General features: G+C 44.7%; 1 protein-coding gene and 1 pseudogene across 2 annotated transcripts in view; one reads left to right on the top strand and one right to left on the bottom strand.

The window, feature by feature from the left end:
- The window catches only part of PNPLA8 (patatin like domain 8, phospholipase A2), a 295,777-nt gene that overhangs the window by 165,826 nt on the left and 106,803 nt on the right, over positions 1–23,148 (bottom strand). For both annotated transcript variants that reach the window (XM_086919430.1, XM_086919428.1), the window contains one exon: positions 16,090–16,241. In XM_086919430.1, coding sequence (XP_086775556.1) covers positions 16,090–16,241 — 152 coding nt within the window. The remainder of the gene's footprint in view (positions 1–16,089; positions 16,242–23,148) is intronic.
- On the top strand, positions 11,759–12,656 carry LOC147751344 (protein arginine N-methyltransferase 1 pseudogene; annotated as a pseudogene).

Raw genomic sequence — 23,148 nt, 5'->3', positions numbered from 1 at the left:
GTTAGTGGCTTTAAAGCTACCCCAAGATCTCAAGCAGATCATTATGCTCAAATTAATCTGTAATCCCTCTCTGAATCTCAGCCATATCGACCGGGTCCCGGAGGAGGTGCAGAGGAAGCCGCCGGCACGGCTACGCCTGTCGTGATCCATCTCCCATTCCCACACAATTTCGATATGAGCTTGATCAGAGATGGAAATGTCTGAAATGGATACGGATTCTAGCTCTTGGAGTAGGGAGGGAGAAATAAAGCGATGGTCTATTCTTGAGTAGGATGAGCATACATGTGAGTAGAAAGAATAATCATGTGTGTCAGAGTAGCTATACCTCCATGCATTCACCAAACCCAGTTCTGTAAGAGCCAGTTTTAAAGAAGCTGATATTGCCCCAGTACCCTAAAAGGAGATGAAGTTACACTCTAGGTGCGGATGCCATACCAAATTGAAGTCCCCACCCATCACTATGTCACTGATAAAATTCATTAGCAGATCTCGTAGCATTGATCTAAGGAACGGGTCCATTGACTCGTTGGGGGGATACACATTAACAAGCATTTGCAATGCAATAGGTCTCACATTTACGCAAGTTTGAGCTATTGCCATTGTAAATGACAATGCCTTTTTTTATGTTTTGGTTTTTAACACATAAATAAAAGGCATTGCCTTTTACAAGGCCAATAGCTTAAACTCGCGTAAATGCAAGACCTATTGCATTGCACATGCTTGTTGCGAAAATCCGAGGAAGTCCTAGGAACCACCAGGACTTATGAAGTTTCAAGAAAGGTCTGAAACCAAATTGGACCTTTAAAAAATCACCTGGATGCCCCAAACGTATAATTTCAGGACAGCAACGTAACATAGGCTAGTGTCTTTTATGTAGTAGCATTGACTTCTTTGGGACGTGCAAGCAATTTGCTTTTACCACTGCAAATCTTGTTCTTCTTCTGATTTATAATGTCCTTTAACCACTTCTGGTGTATAACAAAATCATTAATGACACATGACCGATCACGAGTGGCCCCATATCAAGGTGCATGTTACTGCACCCAGCATTACTGTTACAGAGAAATATTACCGCCTGCGTAATACCTGCAGTTTGAGTGTGAGTATGTTACTGGAAATTCCAGGACATTTATAAACGTCTCCACAGCAGAATCATTATTATTTCAGTGAAACATATTCATTTCTTAATCAACGAGCAGCACATTACTTACTTTTAAGCCATTCTTGCTTATTTAAGTGTCGGCTTGTGACACATAATTTAGCTTTATGTTGCTTTGTTTGAGCTGCATGTATGTTGGTTTGTGGCGCCTGCCTCATAAGCTCAAATGCAGCAACGGTTTTCATACACGTTTCTCATTCCTTTGTAACACCCCACAATAATTCCACTTAAATGGTACAGATCGCAGCTCAAGAATATAAAGCAAGTAACACGAGCTCACGCTTTATGCAGTGATAGCTATTTTCAAATTAAATCAACTCTTCCCTGGGGCTAACTTAAGTGTGGCTTATTCTGATTTGTGGTATTTGCTTCCTGTTTATTCAGCGCAAACACCCCAAACGAGTAGGGCAATAAAACGGACCTGTGAGGGTCTCTTTGGGAATTTAACACTGCCATTCAAATCTAAATTTAGGTCCCACACAGACTTGGACGAAAATAAACCAGCAGGGGCACAGAAAACCCTAATGCTTGATAAAAGCTGGACAACGCAGCCATGAAAACAAACCTAAAGTCAATAAAGAGCGGCCTGTGAAAACAAGAGGGGCGATGAAAGACATTATGTCACAAGAAGTGCGTGTTAGCAGAAAGATCGAGGCCGTAGTGTGAGCCGTCATCCGCCTCTATTGCCATTTCCCACTGGACGGCTCCTGGTCTAGTGATAGCAGAGTGCATGTGACTCAGGGACAGCCAGTGAGTGAGCAACCACTGTTGTGGGGAAACCTGCGATGGTGAGATCAAGGCTGTGTGGGCTCCTTAAATGCATCCCATTGTGAACAAGCGGTCTTCCCTTTTCAAGCACTCGTGCTTGAAAAGGCATCCACCTTGCAGGAGTGAGCAGCGGCGCGGCCACGTTAATTGCAAGGTGGATGCCTTTTTAAGCACGAGTGCTTGAAAAGGGAAGACCGATTCCTAAAGGCTCTCTCCTAGAGCAGCGCATGCGCGCTGCCTAGACGAGACCTAAAAAGCGGGAGCAGATGGGAACCGCATGTAATGGTCACCTTCACATACCGACCATCAACATCGTAAATATTTAAGCGCAAAACCCCATAATAGTCAATGCTACTGTCTTTGTGGATGTATGTGCAATGAAGTAGTGGGGATATTTTGGGTGAAACATGCGAGGGGCATCTCCCTGCAGAAGGTGAGTCACCTGGAGGAAAATAACGTCTGGATCCTGAAGAAGGAGGTACATCCACACCTGTTGTCTTTTATTAGGGGAATTCAATTCCTTTACATTAAGGGAAAGAAGTTTGGTTTGGCGCATGATAAAGTGGGTCCACACACAGCGCAATTTAGAAGGGCATCTCCACCAGGCTAAGTTTGCAAGCCAGCGGGGTGCAAAGGAAGGAACCATATGGAGTATTTGGGTAACAAAGAAGGACTGAGAACTAGTGCAGTGTATGGACATGTTAAATAAGCCCAGATACTTTGGGGGAGACCCTCCCACAATCTGAGCATGTGACCTAAAGCAAAGTAAAATTACAAAACAAACACAAGTATCAAAAGGCCAACAGGGCTCAACAGCTCCATTCAATTCATGTTGCGTCCAGTGAGCAAATACGACAGACACCATGAAGAAATCACTCCCCAAAGGTGTGAATCAAGGCGGGGGGAGTCCATAGATAGAGAGGCCCCTTACCCCTGCAGCCACCAGTACTCAAAGCAAGAAAGGGAAGACCGGTTCAGAGAGATAAGACAAATGTTCATAAACCCAACAAATCCCAATGACAACAATGAAGATACACAAGGGAATGTAATGAGAAGGAGGCACAATATTCAAATAAGCGTCCAGGATGCAACAGTCGGAGTGGAGCCCACCCATGTTTAGCCCATACTTAAAGGACTAAGAGGTCCGAAGTTAGCGAAAGAGGCAGGTGGGGGATGTAAGGCAGAACTCCTAGGGAAACAGAACAGCACTCCCAGCTGAGTCACAGGGAGCCCATGGCAGAGGGGCAGAAGACAATCTTTAATCCATGTCTTGGAGGTGTTGAAAAATGTCTCTTAACTTCCTGTAAGGCTGCTGCTTTACAATGTTTATCAGTCTCCGGCGGGGTGATGTAACAGTTTTGTGAGGATCTGCAGGGAGGCCAATAAGCTGTTAAGAGTCAGGCAGGGAGCGGAGAATACGTCTCTTCCAAGGTGAAAATGTTGGCAAATGAATGACCCCACTGCTAGCAGATGTGGCACTCCCACAATTTGTGACTGGCCGGAAATCCCTACGTCGACGGAGGGTAGTGGGAGAGAGATCCTGGAACTGTAGAGTGTGCCACGAAAGATCCGTCTTGACCCACGATGCTTCAAGATGGCCTCCTTCTCTACAAAGAAGTTTACTCAGGTCAGGATGTCCAGTAAAACCTCTACCCCTCCCACCCCCCACAAGGAAAAGCGACACGGTGTGCTCGTTCCAGCGCTAGCAGAGAGGCATAGTCGTCTCTGTGAATTGTATAAAGGAGCTCCGCAAAGGGTGCCACAATGTCATCTCCCTCAGTCCGCTTGGAACACCCCGAATGTTGATGCTATTTAGGCGGCCTCTGCTTTCAAGATCCTCCTGCTTCAGTTGGAGCTCAATCTGCTAGTCCTCTATTGCTGCCACCCTCCGCCAAAGGATATTGTGGTCCTGAGAGCAAGCATCACTCATGCGTTCCAGGTCATGCACATGCTCCTCTACATCAGAGACCTTATGTTGGACATCCTGAGGCAAGACTTGAAGTCTGTTTTAAGAGAGCAAAAGGCCTGCGTGATGGGCGCACACTTCGTTCTCCCCCAGAATCGCCGGAGATTAGAGATGCATTAACATCCGTATCAGGTAAGGGCGTTATATTCCAGAGGGAGGTGACAGGATTGTCCCTGGCGGGCGTGTCCTTTGCGCTCTTGCTGAGGGCCATGGTTGCAAGCAAGGCAAGTAGTATAGGTTTAGGCACCCTGCAATACATAGCAACACTTACAGAGTTGCAGGCAAGGACAACGGTCTGGTCTGAGGGAAAAGCAGTGTCAAAGTGAGGTATGGTATCCACTACGACAGCAGAGCCCCAGCTGAAGGTCATTCAAGGCACATACCTCAGACAGAGGTCACTGAAATGGCACGAGTACCACAACTCACCCGGGGGTGGATGAAAGGGGCCCCATCCTTCTCAAACCCAGAATATTTCCAACATCAGCACCCCGATAGGAGGTATCTAGAGATTGCCTGTGACCGCTTGTATGCTGCCTCAGGATCAGGTGCGTGTAAGCAGTGAAGCATAAGGCCACCCCCCAGGTCCTCAGTCACTCTCCTCCTCTAACTCCAGAAGGATCTCCCCCACACTCATGAGGAGAAAGCAGGCATAGAAAATAGACCCAGAGGGCCTCCAACCTCAGATCTGTCCACAGGGTCCAATAAGCTGTTACAGAGAGAAGGGCAATGGGCCCTGGAGCCTGGCACAGTCCCCACCCCCCTAACCGTGAGTGGTGCTCCAGGCCCAAGATAAAAGTCTCTCCAACCAAGGGATTACAGCAGCTAAGGCCCTAAGCAAAGCAGCAGGCAGGTTCAGAGCCACATGGGGGTAGGGAGAACCAATGTTATGTTATCTTAATAACAACTTCTAAAGCGCACAGTCACCCGTAGGTTTCATGGCACTAATCGTAAAGAATGTCGCAGCAGGGTGACTATGCATATGCTTGCTCAAACAGCCAGGTCTTCAAAGCTTTCCTAAAGCCCAGGAGATTATCACAGCTCCTGAGTGTCAGGGGTAGGGAGTTCCAAAATTTAGGGGCAAGGTAGGAGAAACGGCAACCTCCTTGCCGCTTCCTTTTGAAGGAAGGGATGGTGAGCAAGTGGAGGTGGGCCGATCGGAGACTTCGTACGGGAGCATGCTTTAAGATCATGCTATTGATGAATCTGGGGCTTTGCTGCGTAGGGCCTTAAAGGCCAGGCATCCAGTCTTGAAGGCAACCCACTGGGCTATTGGTAGCCAATGGAGATTCGACAGCAGGGGTCTGACAGAGAGCCATTTAGATTTTTTATGGATAAGTCTAGCTGCTTGATTTTGAACAATTTGCAGGCGTCTTATTAGCACAGCTGGTAGACCTAGGTAGATAGAGTTCGAAAAATCAAGCCGTGAGAGTACCAGAGCTATCACCACCTGTATGCGAGCGGAGTGGGTCAGCAAATGGGCGATTTTCTTTATTTTACACAGTTGATAGAAGCTAGAGGAGATCAACGCTCCCACCTGTCCTCTAAGTGAATGATCTGCATTGATGATGATCTCAAGACTTTTCACCGAGGGAGAGGGAGTGGGAGGAGGCCCAAGTTCTATCGGCCAATAGTGCGGGCACCAACTGGACTCGCTTTTCCTAGGTAGCACCAATTCTGTCTTGCCTGGGTTGAGTTTCAGGTGGTTCAAATCCATCCAACGCTGGATGTGAAGCATGGTGGCCTGAAACTCAGGAGCAGAGTCCGGGGAGTCCAGTGGAAATATCAGCTGCCGATTGTCGGCATAGTTCAAAATGGTGACCTTTCTGTATTTTAAAGAGTGTATCAGGGGCCTGAGGTAAAGGTTGAACAATAGCGGGGACAGAGAGGAGCCTTGCGGGACCCCGCAAGTGGAGGTGAGCTTGGGGGCAGTGAAATTGCCGAGCCTTACTGCTTGAGTGCGGTCGGCGGGAAAGGATTTAACCCAACTTAGTGCAGGTCCCCGCAGGCCGGCCTGTTCGACACGGCTCAGCAAGATGTTATGGTCGACCTTGTTGATCGCGACCGACAAATCCAGGACCACCAGAGCCTGATGGATACCCCTGTCTGTGTTTGCTCTGATAGTGTCCAGGACTGCCAAAATCACAGCCTCAGTTGAGTGCGCAGGTCGAAAGCCGGCTTGATTAGGCTCCAAATAATCTGATAATTCAATGAAGTTAGAAAGACACCCAGCCACATAGGCTTCCAGTATTTTTGCCTCAAAGGGGAGGAGAGATATAGGGCGGTAGTTAGAGGGATTTGCGGGATCGGTCCATGGTTTTTTAATGAGGGGAACAAACGTTGCATTTTGGAAGGTGCAAGGGACCTTGCACTGAGCAAGTGATTCATTGAGAAGAGGGAGTACACTGTGAGGCATGACGGAAAAAATGTCTTTTAAGACATGAGGTGGACAGCAGTCATTGGGTGATCCATATTTGACACGGGTCATTAGGTCAGCTAGTATACTGGGGCAGATAGTTGGGAAGAGGTCTAATGTGGAGAGGTTGCTGGAGAAGGACAAGTCTTCCAGAGGTTCCGAGCTGACACTATTGGGTATGCTGGCTTTAATAGTAGCGATTATGTCCGGAAAGAAGTCATTCAGAGAGTTGCAGAGCTCTTGGGTGGGTGCCTGAGCAGATGTTCTATCGTCATTACATAGATCATTCACTACCTTGAATATTTCCTTAGATTTATTGTGAGCATTTAGTATTCTCGCAGAGAAGTAAGCCGCTTTAGTATCCAATATGGCTTTTTTATACTCTCTGCGAGCTATCATATATTGCTCTTTGTCTTCAATGGAGTATCTGAGTCTCCATTTCCTCTCTAATTGGCGTAACTCAAGTTTTTGTTTTTGGAGGTCAGTGGAAAACCATTTGTGAGCCTCTGAGTGGCGGGCGCGGGAGAATTTTGTAAGTGGGATATGTACATTTCATGCCGACACTAGCCATTCAGAGAGCTTTTCTTCCATAGAATTGACGTCATGGCTGAAGGTGGGTAATGAGCTGGCCAAGGTGTTAATGAAATCCTGATTCCTGATTCCTTATCATGTCACCCGCCGAGGTGGTGGCCTTTGACTGGCCGCTAATGATGATCGAAAACTGTATTAAGTGATGATCTGACCAGATGCAAGTGGTGGTTATAGGATTGTCGAAAGGGAGAGGTTGTGGGAACATATTTGATCCAAAAGGTGTCCCTTTTCATGAGTGGGAGTGTATAAGTGCTGGGATAGATTCAAGTTGGAGAGGAGCTCAGAGAGGTCTATAGTATGGGGCCCGCCCGAGGCATCGTTAAACCAATAGTTCAGATCTCTGACGAGTAGGACCTTGGCATGATTTACGACTAGGGCGGCCATTTGCTCACTTAGGGAGATAGGGAAGGTGGGCATTGCCTGAGGGGGTCGGTAGATAAATACTAGCACTAAGGACCCTGTGTCTGTATCAATTTTGACAACTATAATCTCGACCTCCGAAAGGACCAAGGAGGTCATGGTGGTAAATTTATGGTCCTTGTGGATTATGGCAGCGACACTGCCCCCCAGCTTCCCGGGAGGACGGTTGGCCGACAGTATGTAATAGTCGGAGGGGAGAGCTGCAAGAATATCGGGCAGGGAGTCATGAGTTAGCCAGTTTTCCGTAATAAGGAGGACGTCGGGTTAATGCTGCTGATCCGTGGTCTGGTCAACCCATGACTAAGGCAGCAGCATTAGCTTCCTAAAACAGGCAAAGGTAGCAGGGCAAAGGGAAACACACATCCAGCTAGTGCCTGCCATCAGCCATGCTTCCAGAATCCTCACAGAAGCAGTTGGGCGGCTGCGAAGCACGGAGACGCAGCATTGTCAGGGCGAGTGCTTATGGCCAAAGACGCTACCTACCACCTCAGCAATGTAGGGCGCCAATTCCGCTCCCCTGTGACATTCCACCGGTCACTGCTCCAAGGAGAAGAGCAAGGGAGGGGGCAGATGAGCTGCCAGTGCTGTCTCTCCCTGTTCACGGCCCCCCCAGAAGACTGACAGCTCCAGGACCACCGGGAAGGCCCACACAGTACTGAGGCCGCCGGCATAAGATAATATTGTTGAGCAGACTAACTTGTTTGCAGAATAGTTTTTGAGGGACAACAGTGCCACATTTAAGACCCACTCAAGAGGTAACCATGTGGACTCTCACAAATTTCCATGAGCTTAAGGAGGTCCGATATTTAGCTTTCCTGATGGGACAGATAAAGCCATCACTGTCTTTATATTGGTCTACTAGTCCCCTGATGGAAACTGCTATATTTCCTGCAACTAAGAGTCAAGATCAGTATTTGCTTCTGCAACAGATTATGAAAACTGTGGCAAATACAACAGCATTGTCACGAGATAACCCTGATTGTGACCGTCTCTTCAAGATTTGGTCTGTACTTGACCATTTACTAAATCATTTCTCAAAGATCTATGTTCCAGGGAAAGATATGTCTGTGGATGAGTATCTGGTCTTGTTCAAGGGGCATTTGGTTTTCAGACAATACACTCCAAGCAAGAGAGCAAGTTATTAAGCTGCATATGCGGTGTGAAAGACCAACTGGATATACATATAATTTCAGGGTGTACATTAGTAGAGATCTTCAATTAACTTTGCTGGTTGTCCTTCCAATTTTGGAGTCAGTGAGAAAATAGTGTGGGAATTGCCAGATCACTTTTTCACAAGGATCGCCATGAATAAGTGGACAATTTCTACACAGGTCTGCAAGTATTTAAAGAAATGTTCAGTGGGCAATGTAGCATGTGGCACAATCCGCTCTATCCGTAAAGTGTACCCTACAGAGCTTGTGTGTAAAAACTTGAAAGGGGACAGAGCACTTCTTTGCATAGTAATGAACTTCTTGCTGTGAAATTTTCAGACAGAAGAGACGGTTACATGTGGACAACTATTCATGATGAAAGTATTGCGTCTGTGACTATTTGGGGTCAGGTTGCAGAAGTGCGCAAACAAGTGTGCTATATAGACTACAACAAGCACATGGGAGGTGTAGATAAAGTAGAGCAAAGGTTGCAGCCTATAAGGCTGCTCAAACGCCTATATCTGGTAGAAGAAGTTGACTAGTCATCTATTTCATTTAGCATCCATCAATGCTTATGTTGTTTTCAAAGATCGTTCTCCAGAATCTAAGATGACTTTGTACCGTTTCAGCAGTCTGTAAAAGGTAGCCTAGTACTTCTAATTCTGGCCTATGTGTGCCAACATTTTTTAAATTGTACTATACACAACTCAAGCATTGGGAGCAACCATGACTGTAAAAGGGAACTGACTGTGGTCTTCATTACTATTTTTTTCTGTTCTACTACTGGGTTGGCAGTAGTTTCATGAGCTTAGTTACATCTGTTTTGTCATAGTTGGTATTTTACATGTGGGTTCTTTTTATTTGGAAAAAATATGCTCCTTTAAGTTGGATGTTTTATTTTTTTCATGTCTGTGCTTTTTTGTGTGTAATCTGTTCATTGTGGGAGTGTTTTAGAAATTAAGATGGTGCGGCCTTCATGGTGTTGCCTTAGTAGGGTTTAGCTGGCAGTGTCTGTGGCTGGTGTCTGGCAGACAGTGTTCTGTAGTGATCAGCAGCAAATTACTACACACACACATCATCCGTCAAACACCAATCCACACATTCAGACACCTGCAAGAGTGTACATTTTATCTAGGGTAAATCTACCAAACCCAGACGTTTTCATAAACTAGACACCAGGGGACTCCAGGAAAGTATGTCTTGCGTGGATCTCACAAGGTTTTCTTACTTAGAAACCCTTTCAATTCTCAAACATAAGTTAAAAACACACATTTTCCTCATATTTCTGTGACTCAAAGTACTGAAACCTAGGGAGCAGTAAACTTTCTGCCAACAAGAGTTCCCACATGTCTCCTGATATTAATGGCACTTCAGGGAACACTAGCGCCCGCAAAATGCCAGGGTTCAAGACGCAATGTGGCAACATCAACAAAAGGGGTCGCTGCAGTGTTTCGGGCCTGGGCTCGGCGGCCACCCAGGGAAACCTGCCAAACCCAAGAAATTCTGAATACTAGACACCAAGGGAGTAAGGGTTGTGTGCCTCTCCCGGAACCCACAGTTTTCTTACACACAATACCATGCAAATCTAAAAATTTGCATAAAATTTCACTTTTTCTGTGCATTTCTGTGACGTATTCTTTCAGAATTAGAAGGAAATCACAAAATTCATACCACTCAGCACTCCCCACTTGCACTGATAAAAATGCTTCCCCACTGGGCCAAGTGCCTGTGACAAGAACGGACCACACTAAGGTCAATGGGAGTCCTCGCAAAGGGACACTCATTGACTTTGGTTTGATATGTTTCTGTCGCGGGCACTAGGCCCAGCCACACAAGTGAGGTACTATTTTATTCAGGAGACTTGGGGGTATAGTAGGTAATGTGTTGTTCTCTACAGATTTCAGAACTTTCCATCACAGAATTGTGGGGAAATTGTTTCTTGAAGTCAAAGTGTAAGGTTTGCACGGGCTTCTGAGTAAGAAACCCTGGTGAAAACCATTCAAGTTACCCTACCCTGGATTACCCCGGGTTGTCTAGCTTACAAAAATGTGCAGTTTTGCTATGTTTCTCTATCTGCCAGCTGAGCTAATGCCCAAAATCCATAGCTAGCCACACTGCAAAAAAAGGGTCATTTTGGAGTGCACATAGTGATGGGCCCACCTTCCTTGTTGCTCTTTTCCTGTAGCTGTCACTAGCCCTGCCCATACAAGTGTGGTACCATTTTTATAGGGAGACTTGGGGGAATGGTAGGTTGTATGAAATGTGCTGCTCTATGCAGCTTCTAGAACTTCCCATTATAGTAATGTGAAGAAATGTGTTTTTAAGTCAAAGTTTGAGGTTTGCAAGGGCTTCTGGGTATTAACACTTTTTGAAAGTCACATGAGTCAACCCATCCTAGATTTCCTGAGTTTCTAGTTTTCTACGTTCTGCAGGTTTGCTAGGTTTCCCTAGGTTTGGTCAGAGCTATTGCCCAAAATCTACAAATACCCTCATTGCAAAAAATAAAAATCAATTTTCTGTAGAAAAATGTGATGTGACGATGTTGCGTTTGGGGCCCTATCTTTTCGCGGGCACTAGGCCCACCCAGACAAGATAGGTTTGGTACCATTTTTATCGGGTGACTTAGGGAAGCACAGAATAGTAGAACAAGTGTTATTTCCAAATGCATTTCTCTGCCTTTGTGCCTTCCAAATGTAAGCTAGTGCGTAAGAAAGAATACATTTTGAGAAATGCCCTCTATATCACATGCTTGTATTGGTACTCACAAATTCAGAGATGTGCAAATAACCACTGCTCCTTAACTCTATATCTAGTGTCCATTTGGGAAATACGTAGGTTTTCTTGATACCAATTTTTCACTCTTTATATTTTACCATATGAATTTCTCTCTACCCAAGAAAACAATGAAAATTAATTTTAGGGTGTAGCTCAGTTATTGGCTCTGGGAACCTCAGGATCTTAGAAAACCCACAGACTCTATATATCCCCACAACCAGAAGCGTCTACCGGATGTAATGGTATATTGCTTTTGTAAATTGGCCATCGTGACAAGAAGTAACAAATGAAAACGTCACAAATAGAAGTTTTTTCCTACTAATTTTCAATATTTGTTTATTTCAACAGTTAGTTTATTTTGGAAACCCTTGAGGGATATACACAAATGACCCCTTGCTGAATTTGGAATTGTGTCTACTTTCCAGAAATCTATAGCTCTTCAATATCACCCCTCTGTTTCACAGCGGTTTCGACCACAAACTGGAAGTAGGTTGAAAGCAAAAAAATAGGGAAAAATGGTTTACTCATTGAAAAACAAGCTGGATCGTGTGGTCAGGATAATAAAGGGGAAAGTGGAAGAGGTTGAACTGCCTGTGGAGAAGGTGGATATAATCATCAGTGAGTGGATGGGCTACTGCCTGTTTTACAAATCCATGTTAAACACCGTCATTTACGCCAGGGACAAGTGGAGCACTCCTGGCAGGCTGATCTTCCCGTATCGGCAACCCTGTACGTCACCTCCATTGAAGACCGATAGTACAAGGACTACAAGATTCACTGGTGGAAGAATGTGTACGGGTTTGACATGGGGTGCATCAAGGACGTGGCCATTAAGGAACCCTTGGTGGATGTAGTGGACCCAAAGCAGCTGGTTACAAATGCTTGTTTAATTAAGGAAGTTGACATCTATACTGTGAAGGTGAACAAACTGACCTTCATCTCCCCCTTCTGTCTGCAAGTGAAGCAGAATGACTACATCCATGCACTGGTCGCCTACTTCAATATAGAGTTCATGCGCTGCCACAAGCGGACCGGCTTCTCCACTAGTCCAGAATCCCCATACACCCACTGGAAGCAGACAGTATTCTACATGGAGGACTACCTGAGAGTTAAAACCGCCGAGGAGATCTTTGGCACCATCAGCATCAAACCAAACGCCAAGAACAACCGGGACTTGGATTTCACAGTTGACCTGGATTTCAAAGGACAGCTCTGTGATGTGTCCTGTTCGACGGACTACAGGATGCGTTAAATCATGTGAAAGAGGGAATGTTTTGTTTCATCGTCTACAGGATTCCAGGCTGAAGAAAATATCTAGTTCTTGACACGTCACTCAACATTTAGCTGTGTGTTTTTCACATATGGCAAACCTTATTTTAATTCCGCTATTAGCCGTTCAGGGGAGGGGAGAGGTTTTTGTAGGACTCTCAACTGATGTTCTGTGCCTGATAAACATCAAGGCCCCGGAACCGTGTGGCTAGAATTTGATCCAATCCAGCATTTCCCTCCTGTGTAAATAGTGAATCCCAAAAGTCATTGATTAAAGAGCCAGGCCATGCAGTATTTGGGAGTAAAGAGGTGGGACTGGTAGTTCTAGATCTTTCATGTGCAGCTTCTGTGCACTGATGCTCCTTATCGTCCAATGGCAGGCTGCACATCACGGGGTTGGCTCACTCAAATTCATACCTGCTTGTCTTTCCGGGGGTGGGGTGGGGAGAGGATTACATGCTCAGATCAACCTAGAAAGCAACAATCTTCTGTTAAAGGATCTGGCCCACTTTTTAGACTATTGGGGTCCCCAGTAGTTCAGTGGCTCAGTTCTGAGATGCACTGTGGTATTTGTTCACAGGTTTTAACAGAAGAGCACTGCCTCTTCTGATGGAAAGTGTGATTTTGTGCTATTTTAGCAAGTCCTTTGAGTTGGATATAAAGGGGGGGGGGGGGGGGGGGGGGGGGGAAGAGTCGTCCATTGTGGTTTTTGTTTTATTTTTTAACAGGACTTCTCAAAGGCTAAACATTGTGACTGTTTCATAACTTATGCTTTTATTTTGTTGCATTCATGATAAAATAAAAGGTGAACTGTGAAAAAAATGGAGAAAAAAAAAGAAAATGCCAAAACTGGGGAAAAAATAGCTCTTTTAACTTAGCTCTGTATGTTCATAAAAGCCGGAAAAAAGGTGAGTTTAGCAAAAAAAACGTTGTGGATGCCATTTTATGAATAAAAACATACTTTTTGAAGAGTACGTATTTCCTATTTTTCCCAAAAACCTCAAATCATAGCTATATTTTGCCTATTTACTCAGACCCCTCCAAGGGAATCCACAAATCCTGGGTACCCTGAGAATTCCCAGGATGTTGGAAAAAGAGGACGCAACTTGGGCATGGATACCTTATGAGGAAAAAACGTTATGGATGCCAACAGGGCCAGCTCTAGGGCGGTACGACAGGTGCCACTGCACCGGGTGCTGGCTTCCTTTGGGTGTGTGTCTGCAAGTCTATTATGTTTTTAAAGCACCTGCTGCAGCATTCATTTCCTTCGGTTTTGACTTATGTGAAGATAGTGCAGAGGGTTAATATGCCTGCTGCAAAGAACGTGTACCATGTAGATTACAGAGTGTGAATAATGTAAACAGTTCAGCAGGTTACTGCTTTTAAAAGAGACATACTTTTGTTACTTGCAATTTAAAACTTAAAACCTTAATATAGAACAGTGAGCTATTAACTATCATCATAGAACTGCATACCCACTGCAAAGTATACATTAGAACATGAATGAATGTTGCAAAAAGGGTTAATTTGGCTAGAAATCGATGCTTATTATTAAAGAAAACTCCCAACGATGTTGTTTCTTTTTCGACTCTGAGTTTGTGCTTCTCCACACCAAGCCCACTTAAACTATATTGTCTACCAGTGTGGATGGCATGTGACTAACACTTTTAGTACTTTGGCATGTCCTATACTCTGATTTACACACATATGATTGACTGTCTCTGTGTAATGTGTGTGTGATGCAAAGTGCTCTGACATCCTTTAGTGGTATGAGTGGCGCTATATAACTAATTCAATGCATCGGAGAGAGAGTGGCTATGGAGACTTTGTTCACTGTTGAAGGGGCCAGTGAGAGAATCCATGGTGGAGGTGGTCATCGGGGGGCGCCAACTAACACAGTCGCACTGGGCGTCACCAGCACTAAAGCGTGATCTAGCCAAATTTGCCAAAAAAGGGCATAGCATTCTAGGGGGAAAAGGCTTAGCAGACAAGGGGTTGATTCAGTTTCTTGCCTATTGTTTACGTGGACATACACACAGCAGTCTGAAATTGCGTTTGCGCTCAGAAAGGGTAATCACGAAAATGAGGCCCGGAGGGAAAAGCAAGAACCTGATGAGGAACATACTAAATGTCTTGACTTAAAATTATAATTTAACTTAGTCGGTTGCACTTGCAGCTCTTTCGGGATAAACACAAAAGAAAGCCTCCAGAACATGTAAATTCTGACATGTATTCCTGTAATGTATTCCCTCGAACTTGTATTTTTCTCCCTTTATCCTTCCACCCCCCGCTCTTCAGAGAGCAAGCATTCCCTGGGTACCTTGGGGCATTGGAGATTTATCATATCACAAAAGATCAGCTATCGTTCTGCGATTGGATTTGCTTCGAGTAATAATTTTACTTTAACTATTTCTCCTTGACCTTTGCACTATTTTTATTAATGACCCCATAAACTAACAGAGAAATTGACCTCTTTTGGGTCTAGTGGCACCAATGGTTATTGAAAAAGCCAACAAACTAGATCTGCATGACTGCTTCGGGAACCTGTTTAAAAATAAAAGAGCCTACCGGAGGCGGAAAGGGAGGGACCGTAAGAGGGCAGGCTAGAGCGGAATGGAAAGTAACAAAGCAATTCAAAAATGAAAAAAAAGAAACAAATATCTGAAACAATGTTTGCAGAGTGAGAGATAGACAACGACACCATCCGACCAGAAACATCTATTCGCTAAAAAATCATAAACATTTGTATAATTAGGTTATGTAGAAATAAATCAGTATTACGTATCTAAAGCAAACGTTCCAAGCACAATCTTCAATTCCAGTTTTTTCTAGAGCGATACCCGGTTAAAATTACATCTGGGCGAGGGGTAATGTAGTTATCTGCAATGGTATTTACGAAAAAGAGAGAGGCCGTGTAACATGCATCACGGCTGATAGGTTCGAAGCAGAGACGGACACATGGCGGAAGCTCGTCCCCACCATAGAGTTGATCCCTCCAGGCCACTCGGTCCACTTCTAGGGATTAGCTCCATGGCGGGGACCAGCTGCCACCTTTAACAGGACATATAAGGTCAGCATCACGAACAAACAACAGCAACAGAGCAGCGAGGGAGATAGACCCAGACTCCTGTGCAAGCAGCATTCCACGAAGCAACGGGCCTGCACATGTAAGTCAGGACAGAAATCCAAGACAGCTAAACTTAACATCTAACATATGAAGTGGCTAGAAAGCAACACATTCGCACTTTAAAAGCACCTAACTAAACAACGCACAAACATGGACGAGCACTAAGAAATCAACAAACACGTGCTTGCAATAAACCCAAATCCCAAAGATTGAAAGAAAACAAGATACTTGTAGGAAACTTTTCATTTAAAACACGACTAGCAGGCACGGGTGAAGAGACAAATATGCTTTGCCTATTATCATATTTCAACTGTGACAAATATATTTAAAAAATGCCAGTGTTGCTTACTGCATGACAGACCCCCCAGTGGTACACCTAACAGGGTCTAATTTATTATGAGTGCTGAAGCATTTAGGACTCTTTCCTGTGATTGGACGTGGCGGCCTTACCTCGTTCCGCCACCATCAATAGTGAGAACTCTAATTCCTTGGCCCTTCACAGGGTCTATGTATCCAATTAAAGCCAAGGCCTCCCTGACAGCAGCCTGGAGCAAATCATCATTTGTCTGTCTTAGGCGCAGCAGACAGGGGATGGCCTTTTCCTGAAGAAAAAAACGAAAAAAAAACAGGCTAAGCAAATCAGCATAGACATAGATGGTTATCACTCGCACAACGATGATTGAGACCAAAATCATAATACTGGCAGGCAGTGAATTGGTAAGACTATAGACTATGATTCAGCCTTCATTTGAATTGTGTTGGTACAAGGTGAGCTGCTAATAGGCAACCAACAGTAGAAAGCGTAACTATACCAGGGTTTTACAAAATCTATCGGAAGAGAGGACTTTCAATGTGCTTTCCTATAAAGCATAAAACAGGAATAGATCAACTCCCTATCAAAAGCAAAAGCTTTACCCAGAACAACTGGAAAACGCGCTTTGGTGTTTTTTAGTGCATTCATCTGGTGGGAGCCAGGGGGTCTAGTCAGCAACATAGCTGGCAAGTCACAGGTTTAGTTACTATTTATCATAGTCCCTTTAATCTTCTATGTTTTAGTAGTAATAGCAGCCATCCACATGCTCTAAAGACAGATCCATGCAAAAACAACAGTTGATGGACAGAATGCAGAACAATGTCTTACATTCACCCCAGTACAGAGATCTGGGCCTAAATCCATCGTTTTATTGCACTCCAAACCACCCCAATTCAGACATGGCCATATGCAAATCAGCCTTAACCCTGTGCCTCATGGGAACAGTCCTGCCCGAACTGCAAGCCATGTCTTTCCTGGACCGGAATCAAGCATCTTAGGACCGGGTTCTAGCTATCAGCCGTCTTCAGCCAGGATAGCTTGACTCCAGTGGTCTGGAGAGCATGGGACTCACGTCTGAGCATACCCCTCCCACTCGGGGTGACAAATGCAAAAACAACAGTTGATGGACAGAATGCAGAACAATGTCATACGTTCACCCAAGTACAGAGATCTGGGCCTAAATCCATAGTTTTTTTGGACTCCACACCACCCCAGTTCAGACATGGCCAAATGCCAATCAGCCTTGACCCTGTGCCTCATGGGAACAGTCCAGCCCGAACTGCCAAGCCATGTCTTTCCTGGACCGGAAAGACAGATCCAAGCAGAAGGAGCGGTGTGCTCCATTGGAGATCAGAGAAGATAGCAGCTGAGATGACTTATCTATCAAGAAAGACAGCTGCTCCCTATGCAACAAAGCAACGCGTGTGGCACATCAACTGAATGGAGCCCGCAGGGCCCAAGAGACAAGTCCCTTCATTGGTTGTAGGTGTTCCAACCACTTTTGGAGTTAAGAACGTTGAGCCCTGCCTAGCTGAAGGGACAGACAATCCCCATGAAGCATCGGATCTAGGCAGTACACTTCACCAGTGACTCTAGTAAGGCTCTGAGCATGGGTGAGAAAGCACTGGGGATGATACAGCGTTGCTGGGAGGCCAGAGAGGATTTATGAAGGTTGCTGATCAGGATAGTAAGCACCATTAAGACAAACAAGGGGCTTCTCATGTTTTTATCCCCGTCCTCCGAATAGTCTCAGCTCGGTGGTGAGTAAAGGCAAGGCCCAAGAGCTGAAGGCTGATCTTCAGACCTTTTACCACTAGGGCCTACCCAGCATGGTCAATGGATCAGGCTCAAACAGGCCAAGCCTATGAAATAACCTTCAGAGGGTAACATCTCATTATTGAGACATTAATAGAGGCCAGTTCACTTTATCTAGGAGCAAATAAAGTTGAGATCCTCCGTTTGAAAAGGGCAAAAATGTGGCTGCCAGGACTCGACTTGGCCTACCGACAGCTTGTCCCACAGCTAACGCCATCTGCAGACTACATTAGCTGCCAGTGGCAAAACGCATTGAGTTTAAGTCTCTCTGCATCGCTCACAGAATCCTGAACCTCAATCCCCCGGTTATTTTGGCGAAATCTCCTCTCACTCTACATACACAGCCATCAGTTATGATCCATGGGCCAGCATCTTGCTGTTGTCCCTTAGGTAAGTAAAGTGCGAGGGGAGGCCACTCTTTTCGATTCCCTGCTGTGAAACTTTGGAATTCTCTTCCAGTCTGTATCAGAAGCATCAACAATCACAGTGCCTTTCGTAAAGCCTTTAAAACTCATCTCTTTCTGACTTTATAAGCCCGGTGTTCTGTCTCTCAGTCGCCTTGTCTACAGCTGCAGTTACTAGCACTGGGACGCCCCTTAGCTTGGGCAGCTGAGCACTTTACAAAACTCATAACATAACATAACACATACCTAGGTTTCTAGGGCTATTTGTTTTTTTCCCAGGTCACAGTAGGTATGTATGGGAAATACAACCTGCCTCTGAAAGACGATTTCTGACCAGAACCCATTACTGATGTTTCTGCAGTGGGCCAACTTATGGCAAACTGAACTATCAGCATTAGAAGAAACAGCCTCCAGTGACAAGTTCATAGATGCAACAGATAGTTATTTTGCCAAAAGTAAGAGTTTGATGGATAGGCTTTCAGTAGAATGGGAAGCAGCCTTCCAGGTTGTCCTGGAGACAGGAAACCAACATCCAAACATGGAGGAGACACACTACTGAAATAACTGAAATGTGGAGGACCTCAGGCAGTTGCATAAGGACTCAGTACAGGATCAGACTCGGGTGAAGCAGCTGAAGGAAACAGGAAAATTGTATGCACTAACACGAGAATGGCAAGGGATATTTGACTTTCAACACATCAACTGCCAAGAAGAATGAGAATGGAAGCATAGCTGGTAGGCTGTTGGCTTCTTTTTTGTGCCAAAACGGATCAATACGGAGGTGGGAACCGTCAAGAACAGAAAAGAATCCTAGCACTGTATCAATTAGGCATTTTTAGGGAGCTCTACAAGTTCCCATATTTCCACAAAATACCATATTTGCCAATAGCATCCTTGGACCAGTTTTAGGGTTTCACCCCTCATCAGCCAGGCTAGCTTAAATCCAGTGGCACAGCGAGCAAGGTACCCAAGTCTGGCCATACTCTTGGCTACTTAGAACGTACATAGCAAACACAACAACAAGATGGACGGAGTGCTGAAGCTTTTCAACCACTCATCCCTAGTCACAGATCTGGGTTTAATCCATTGTTCTTTTACTCACTATTCCACCCCAGTTTGAACCTAGCCATATGCAAATCAGTCTTGACCCTGTTCCTCATGGGAACAGTCCAGCCCGAACTGCCAGGCAAGGTCCTCCCAGGACGGGAAACAAGCATCCTAGGACCGTTTGTAGGGTTTCACACCTCATCAGCCAGGCTAGCTTGAATCTAATGGCACAGTGATCACACAACAAGATTATGGACAGAGTGCTGAAACATTTCAACCACACACCCCCATCAACTGATCTGGGTTCTTTTACTCACTATGTCACCCATAGTCTTGACCCTGCTCCTCATGGGAACCGTCCAGCCCGAATTGCCAGACCAGGGCCACCCTGGACCGGAAACAAGCATCCTTGGACCAGTTTTAGGGTATCACCCCTCATCAGCCAGGCTAGCTTTAATCCAGTGGCACAGCGAGCAAGGTACCCAAGTCTGGCCATACTCTTGGCTACTTAGAACGTACATGGCAAATACAACAACAAGATGGACGGAGTGCTGAAGCTTTTCAACCACTCATCCCTAGTCACAGATCTGGGTTTAATCCATTGTTCTTTTACTCACTATTCCACCCCAGTTTGAACCTAGCCATATGCAAATCAGTCTTGACCCTGTTCCTCATGGGAACAGTCCAGCCCGAACTGCCAGGCAAGGTCCTCCCAGGACGGGAAACAAGCATCCTAGGACCGTTTGTAGGATTTCACACCTCATCAGCCAGGCTAGCTTGAATCTAATGGCACAGTGATCACAAAACAAGTGCTGAAACATTTCAACCACACACCCCCATCAACTGATCTGGGTTCTTTTACTCACTATGTCACCTATAGTTTTGCCCAGCCATATGCAAATCAGTCTTGACCCTGCTCCTCATGGGAACAGTCCAGCCCAAACTGCTAGGCCAGGTCCTCCCTGGACCGGAAACAAGCACCCATGATGTAGAGCTGTCCAGTACACAAAAGTGTTGCACATAATAATTCCATGTGTGGCTCAGTGATAGCCGTTCCAGAAGTATGTTTATTGGGGCTATTCCAGCAGACAAGTAGAAATATAAAAGTACATTTGAAGATATGGCTTTATAATTAGCCAAACACTGGATAGTCATGTCTCTTGAAGTTCGTGTGGGTTGAACTGATCTCAGAAAAAGACTGCATGTTAACCTCTTCACAAATGCTCAGGAAGAATGCAGGGTAATTAATATAAATTTCCGACTTGATAGTCAGCAAATGGCTGAATTTATTGGCAAAACCCATTTTAAAGCTGGCCAGCAGAGGGCAGTGCGAGCTTGGTTATTATTGTCGAAGCACTGGTGAATTTACTTTAATAATGCCAATAAGCTTCTGCAATTTGAGGTTATTTTACACATTTAATAACTGCTAGCAAAGCTCATTATTTGAATTGAACTGCGTATTCAACGTGTGCTGTGTGTTTGGTGTTGGTAGCCCAGTAATTCTAGCATTATTTCAAGAGCCGCCTCGAGTGCCAAAATGTGATGCATTATTTTAAAGGCAGCATCATGTGCCCATCTTCAAGCATTGTTTGAAAGGGCTGAATGGCGTGAGGAGCATTACTGTGACAGGAGTCACTCAGGTGCTTCGCGTGTCAACGCTGTGTAAAGGAAAAGGGAATGTGTATGCCTTGATTGTACTTTGGTAGCGCATGCGAACCTATGGCCTCATATTTTATTTGTTTGACGGTGTCGTCACTTCGAATATATTGCACGTTATGTTATGTTCATTGTGTGGCTTTCTGTTACTCAAACAAGCAGCATTGTTAATGGGATTGTTGTGTACTCAGCCAGCCTACATGATTGTTTATATCTTGTCAAATACAGTGAAGAAAAAACAAAGAACCCGTATATGTGAGTATTCTGTATAGCACACATCCTGTACTGAATTACTTCAATGTCCTGGATGGTTAAGAAACAAGCATTTGCAATGCAATAGGTCTCGCATTATTTAAGTTTGAGCTATTGGCCTTGCTAAATAATGCAACACCAATAGCTTAAACTTTAATAATGAGAGACCTATTGCATTGCAAATGCTTGTTTAACATGGCGGCCACAGCTTGGAATGTTCAGAAGTAGGAGGCGCACAGCTGGTTCATACAAAGTTATAAAAATATAAAGTTCTTTAGTGTAATTTGTGGATTGGGTGCTCCCAACAGGTAACGTGTCCGTCCTTAACACGTCTATTTAACAATACATCATGTGTCACCATGCAATCATGGTGACATCCCTGAATGTCGGGCACTCCATTAGGTTCTCATAGAAGTGAGACTCCAAGGTGAAACATAGAAAGTTCAAAAATGAATTTTAATCATTCATCAATTGATTTTTTAAGTTCATCAATCCGTTTTTTCACGTTAAATGCATCCAAAGAAAATTATCCCAATGCTCCAATGCATTTCGGGCTAAGGCAAGCCCTTCATCGGGGAGCCACTGCAATTAAATCAGACATAGCTATCGGTAGGAGATACTGACTAATATCGTACAAAAAGCTTACGAAAATGGCACCATAGATGATAGGACAAAAAAATATTTACTGAAACCATTTCCAAGGAGTCCCATTATCTACCTTATACCGAAGATACACAAGAGCCTAGAGGATCCCCCTTTTAGGCCAATAGTCTCTACGAAAGGTTCATTGCATGAACCAGTCGGAAAATGTATCGATCGCTATTTACAACACAGCGTCAGGAACATGCAGAGTTACATTCAGGACACTGCCGATTTTCTGAAAAAACTAGCTGAAGTGAACTTCACAGGAGACGAACAGATAATGTTATGTACAGCGGATGTCCGCTCCCTATATACTTCCATCCCCCATGCCGGGGGCATTGAAGCTATGAAGAGATCCATCCTGGAGAGCAACCTTGAACCAGATATGCAACACTTTCTCATGGAACTCACTATGTTTACCCTGTATCAAAGCTACTTTCAACTGGATAACGACTGGTTTCTACAGCTGTCTGGAACCTCGATGAGTAATTGCGCGGCGCCTACTTACGCCAATATCTATATGAAGTACTTTGAGCAGACCCATATCTATGACAACCCGATTTGGATCAACAACACTAAAATGTACGCAAGGTACATTGACGATGTTTTCATCGTATGGAAAGACACAAAAGAATCCTTATCACAGGCCCTCACCGTTTTAAATCAAGCAAATGAACGTATACAACTCACCTGGGAGATTGATAATAAATCTATCACCTTTTTGGATGTTAGGATTACCATCACCAACAATGGTTTTGAAACTGATCTGTTTCGCAAAAAAACTGACCGCAATAATACTTTGCATTTTTCAAGCCATCACCAAGGCTCATTGAAGACACATCTGCCCGCATCACAAATGTTGAGGATTAGAAGGATTACCTCTAACCCTGAGCACACTCTGATCAGACTACATGAAATGGGAAAAAGGTTTCTAACTAGGGGATACCCCCACACTCTCATTGAAAGCGCTAAGAAGAAAGCCATAGACACTCCGAGAGAATCACTGTTCGTCAAGGCTCTTCCTAAAACCAGTAACAGAATGGTACTTGTTTCCAAATTCTCTAACATGAGTTCCACATACAAAAGAATAATTCTAAGACACTGGCCCATTATGAGTATCGAACCGGATTTCGGTACTACTTTCAAGGATCCACCCCTTTTCGCATACACCCGCAGTGCCAATCTCAAAGAACTTTTGACAAGTAAACACCAAGAAAAAACATCTACGAAAGGAACAAGACCATGTAGAAATTGCGGGAACTGCAACAATATCATTTCAGGAACCACAGTTAATCATCCAATGAGAGGCAACCCCATTAAACTGGTCGTAGATGCCACATGTGACTCAACCAACGTTGTGTACATGATCAAATGTCCTTG

This window comes from Lissotriton vulgaris, chromosome 1_1 (genome assembly GCF_964263255.1).
Source record: "Lissotriton vulgaris chromosome 1_1, aLisVul1.2, whole genome shotgun sequence".
NCBI classification, from domain to species: domain Eukaryota; kingdom Metazoa; phylum Chordata; class Amphibia; order Caudata; family Salamandridae; genus Lissotriton; species Lissotriton vulgaris.
Note: the sequence above shows the minus strand (reverse complement) of the source record. Positions and strands in the feature narration are given on the sequence as shown.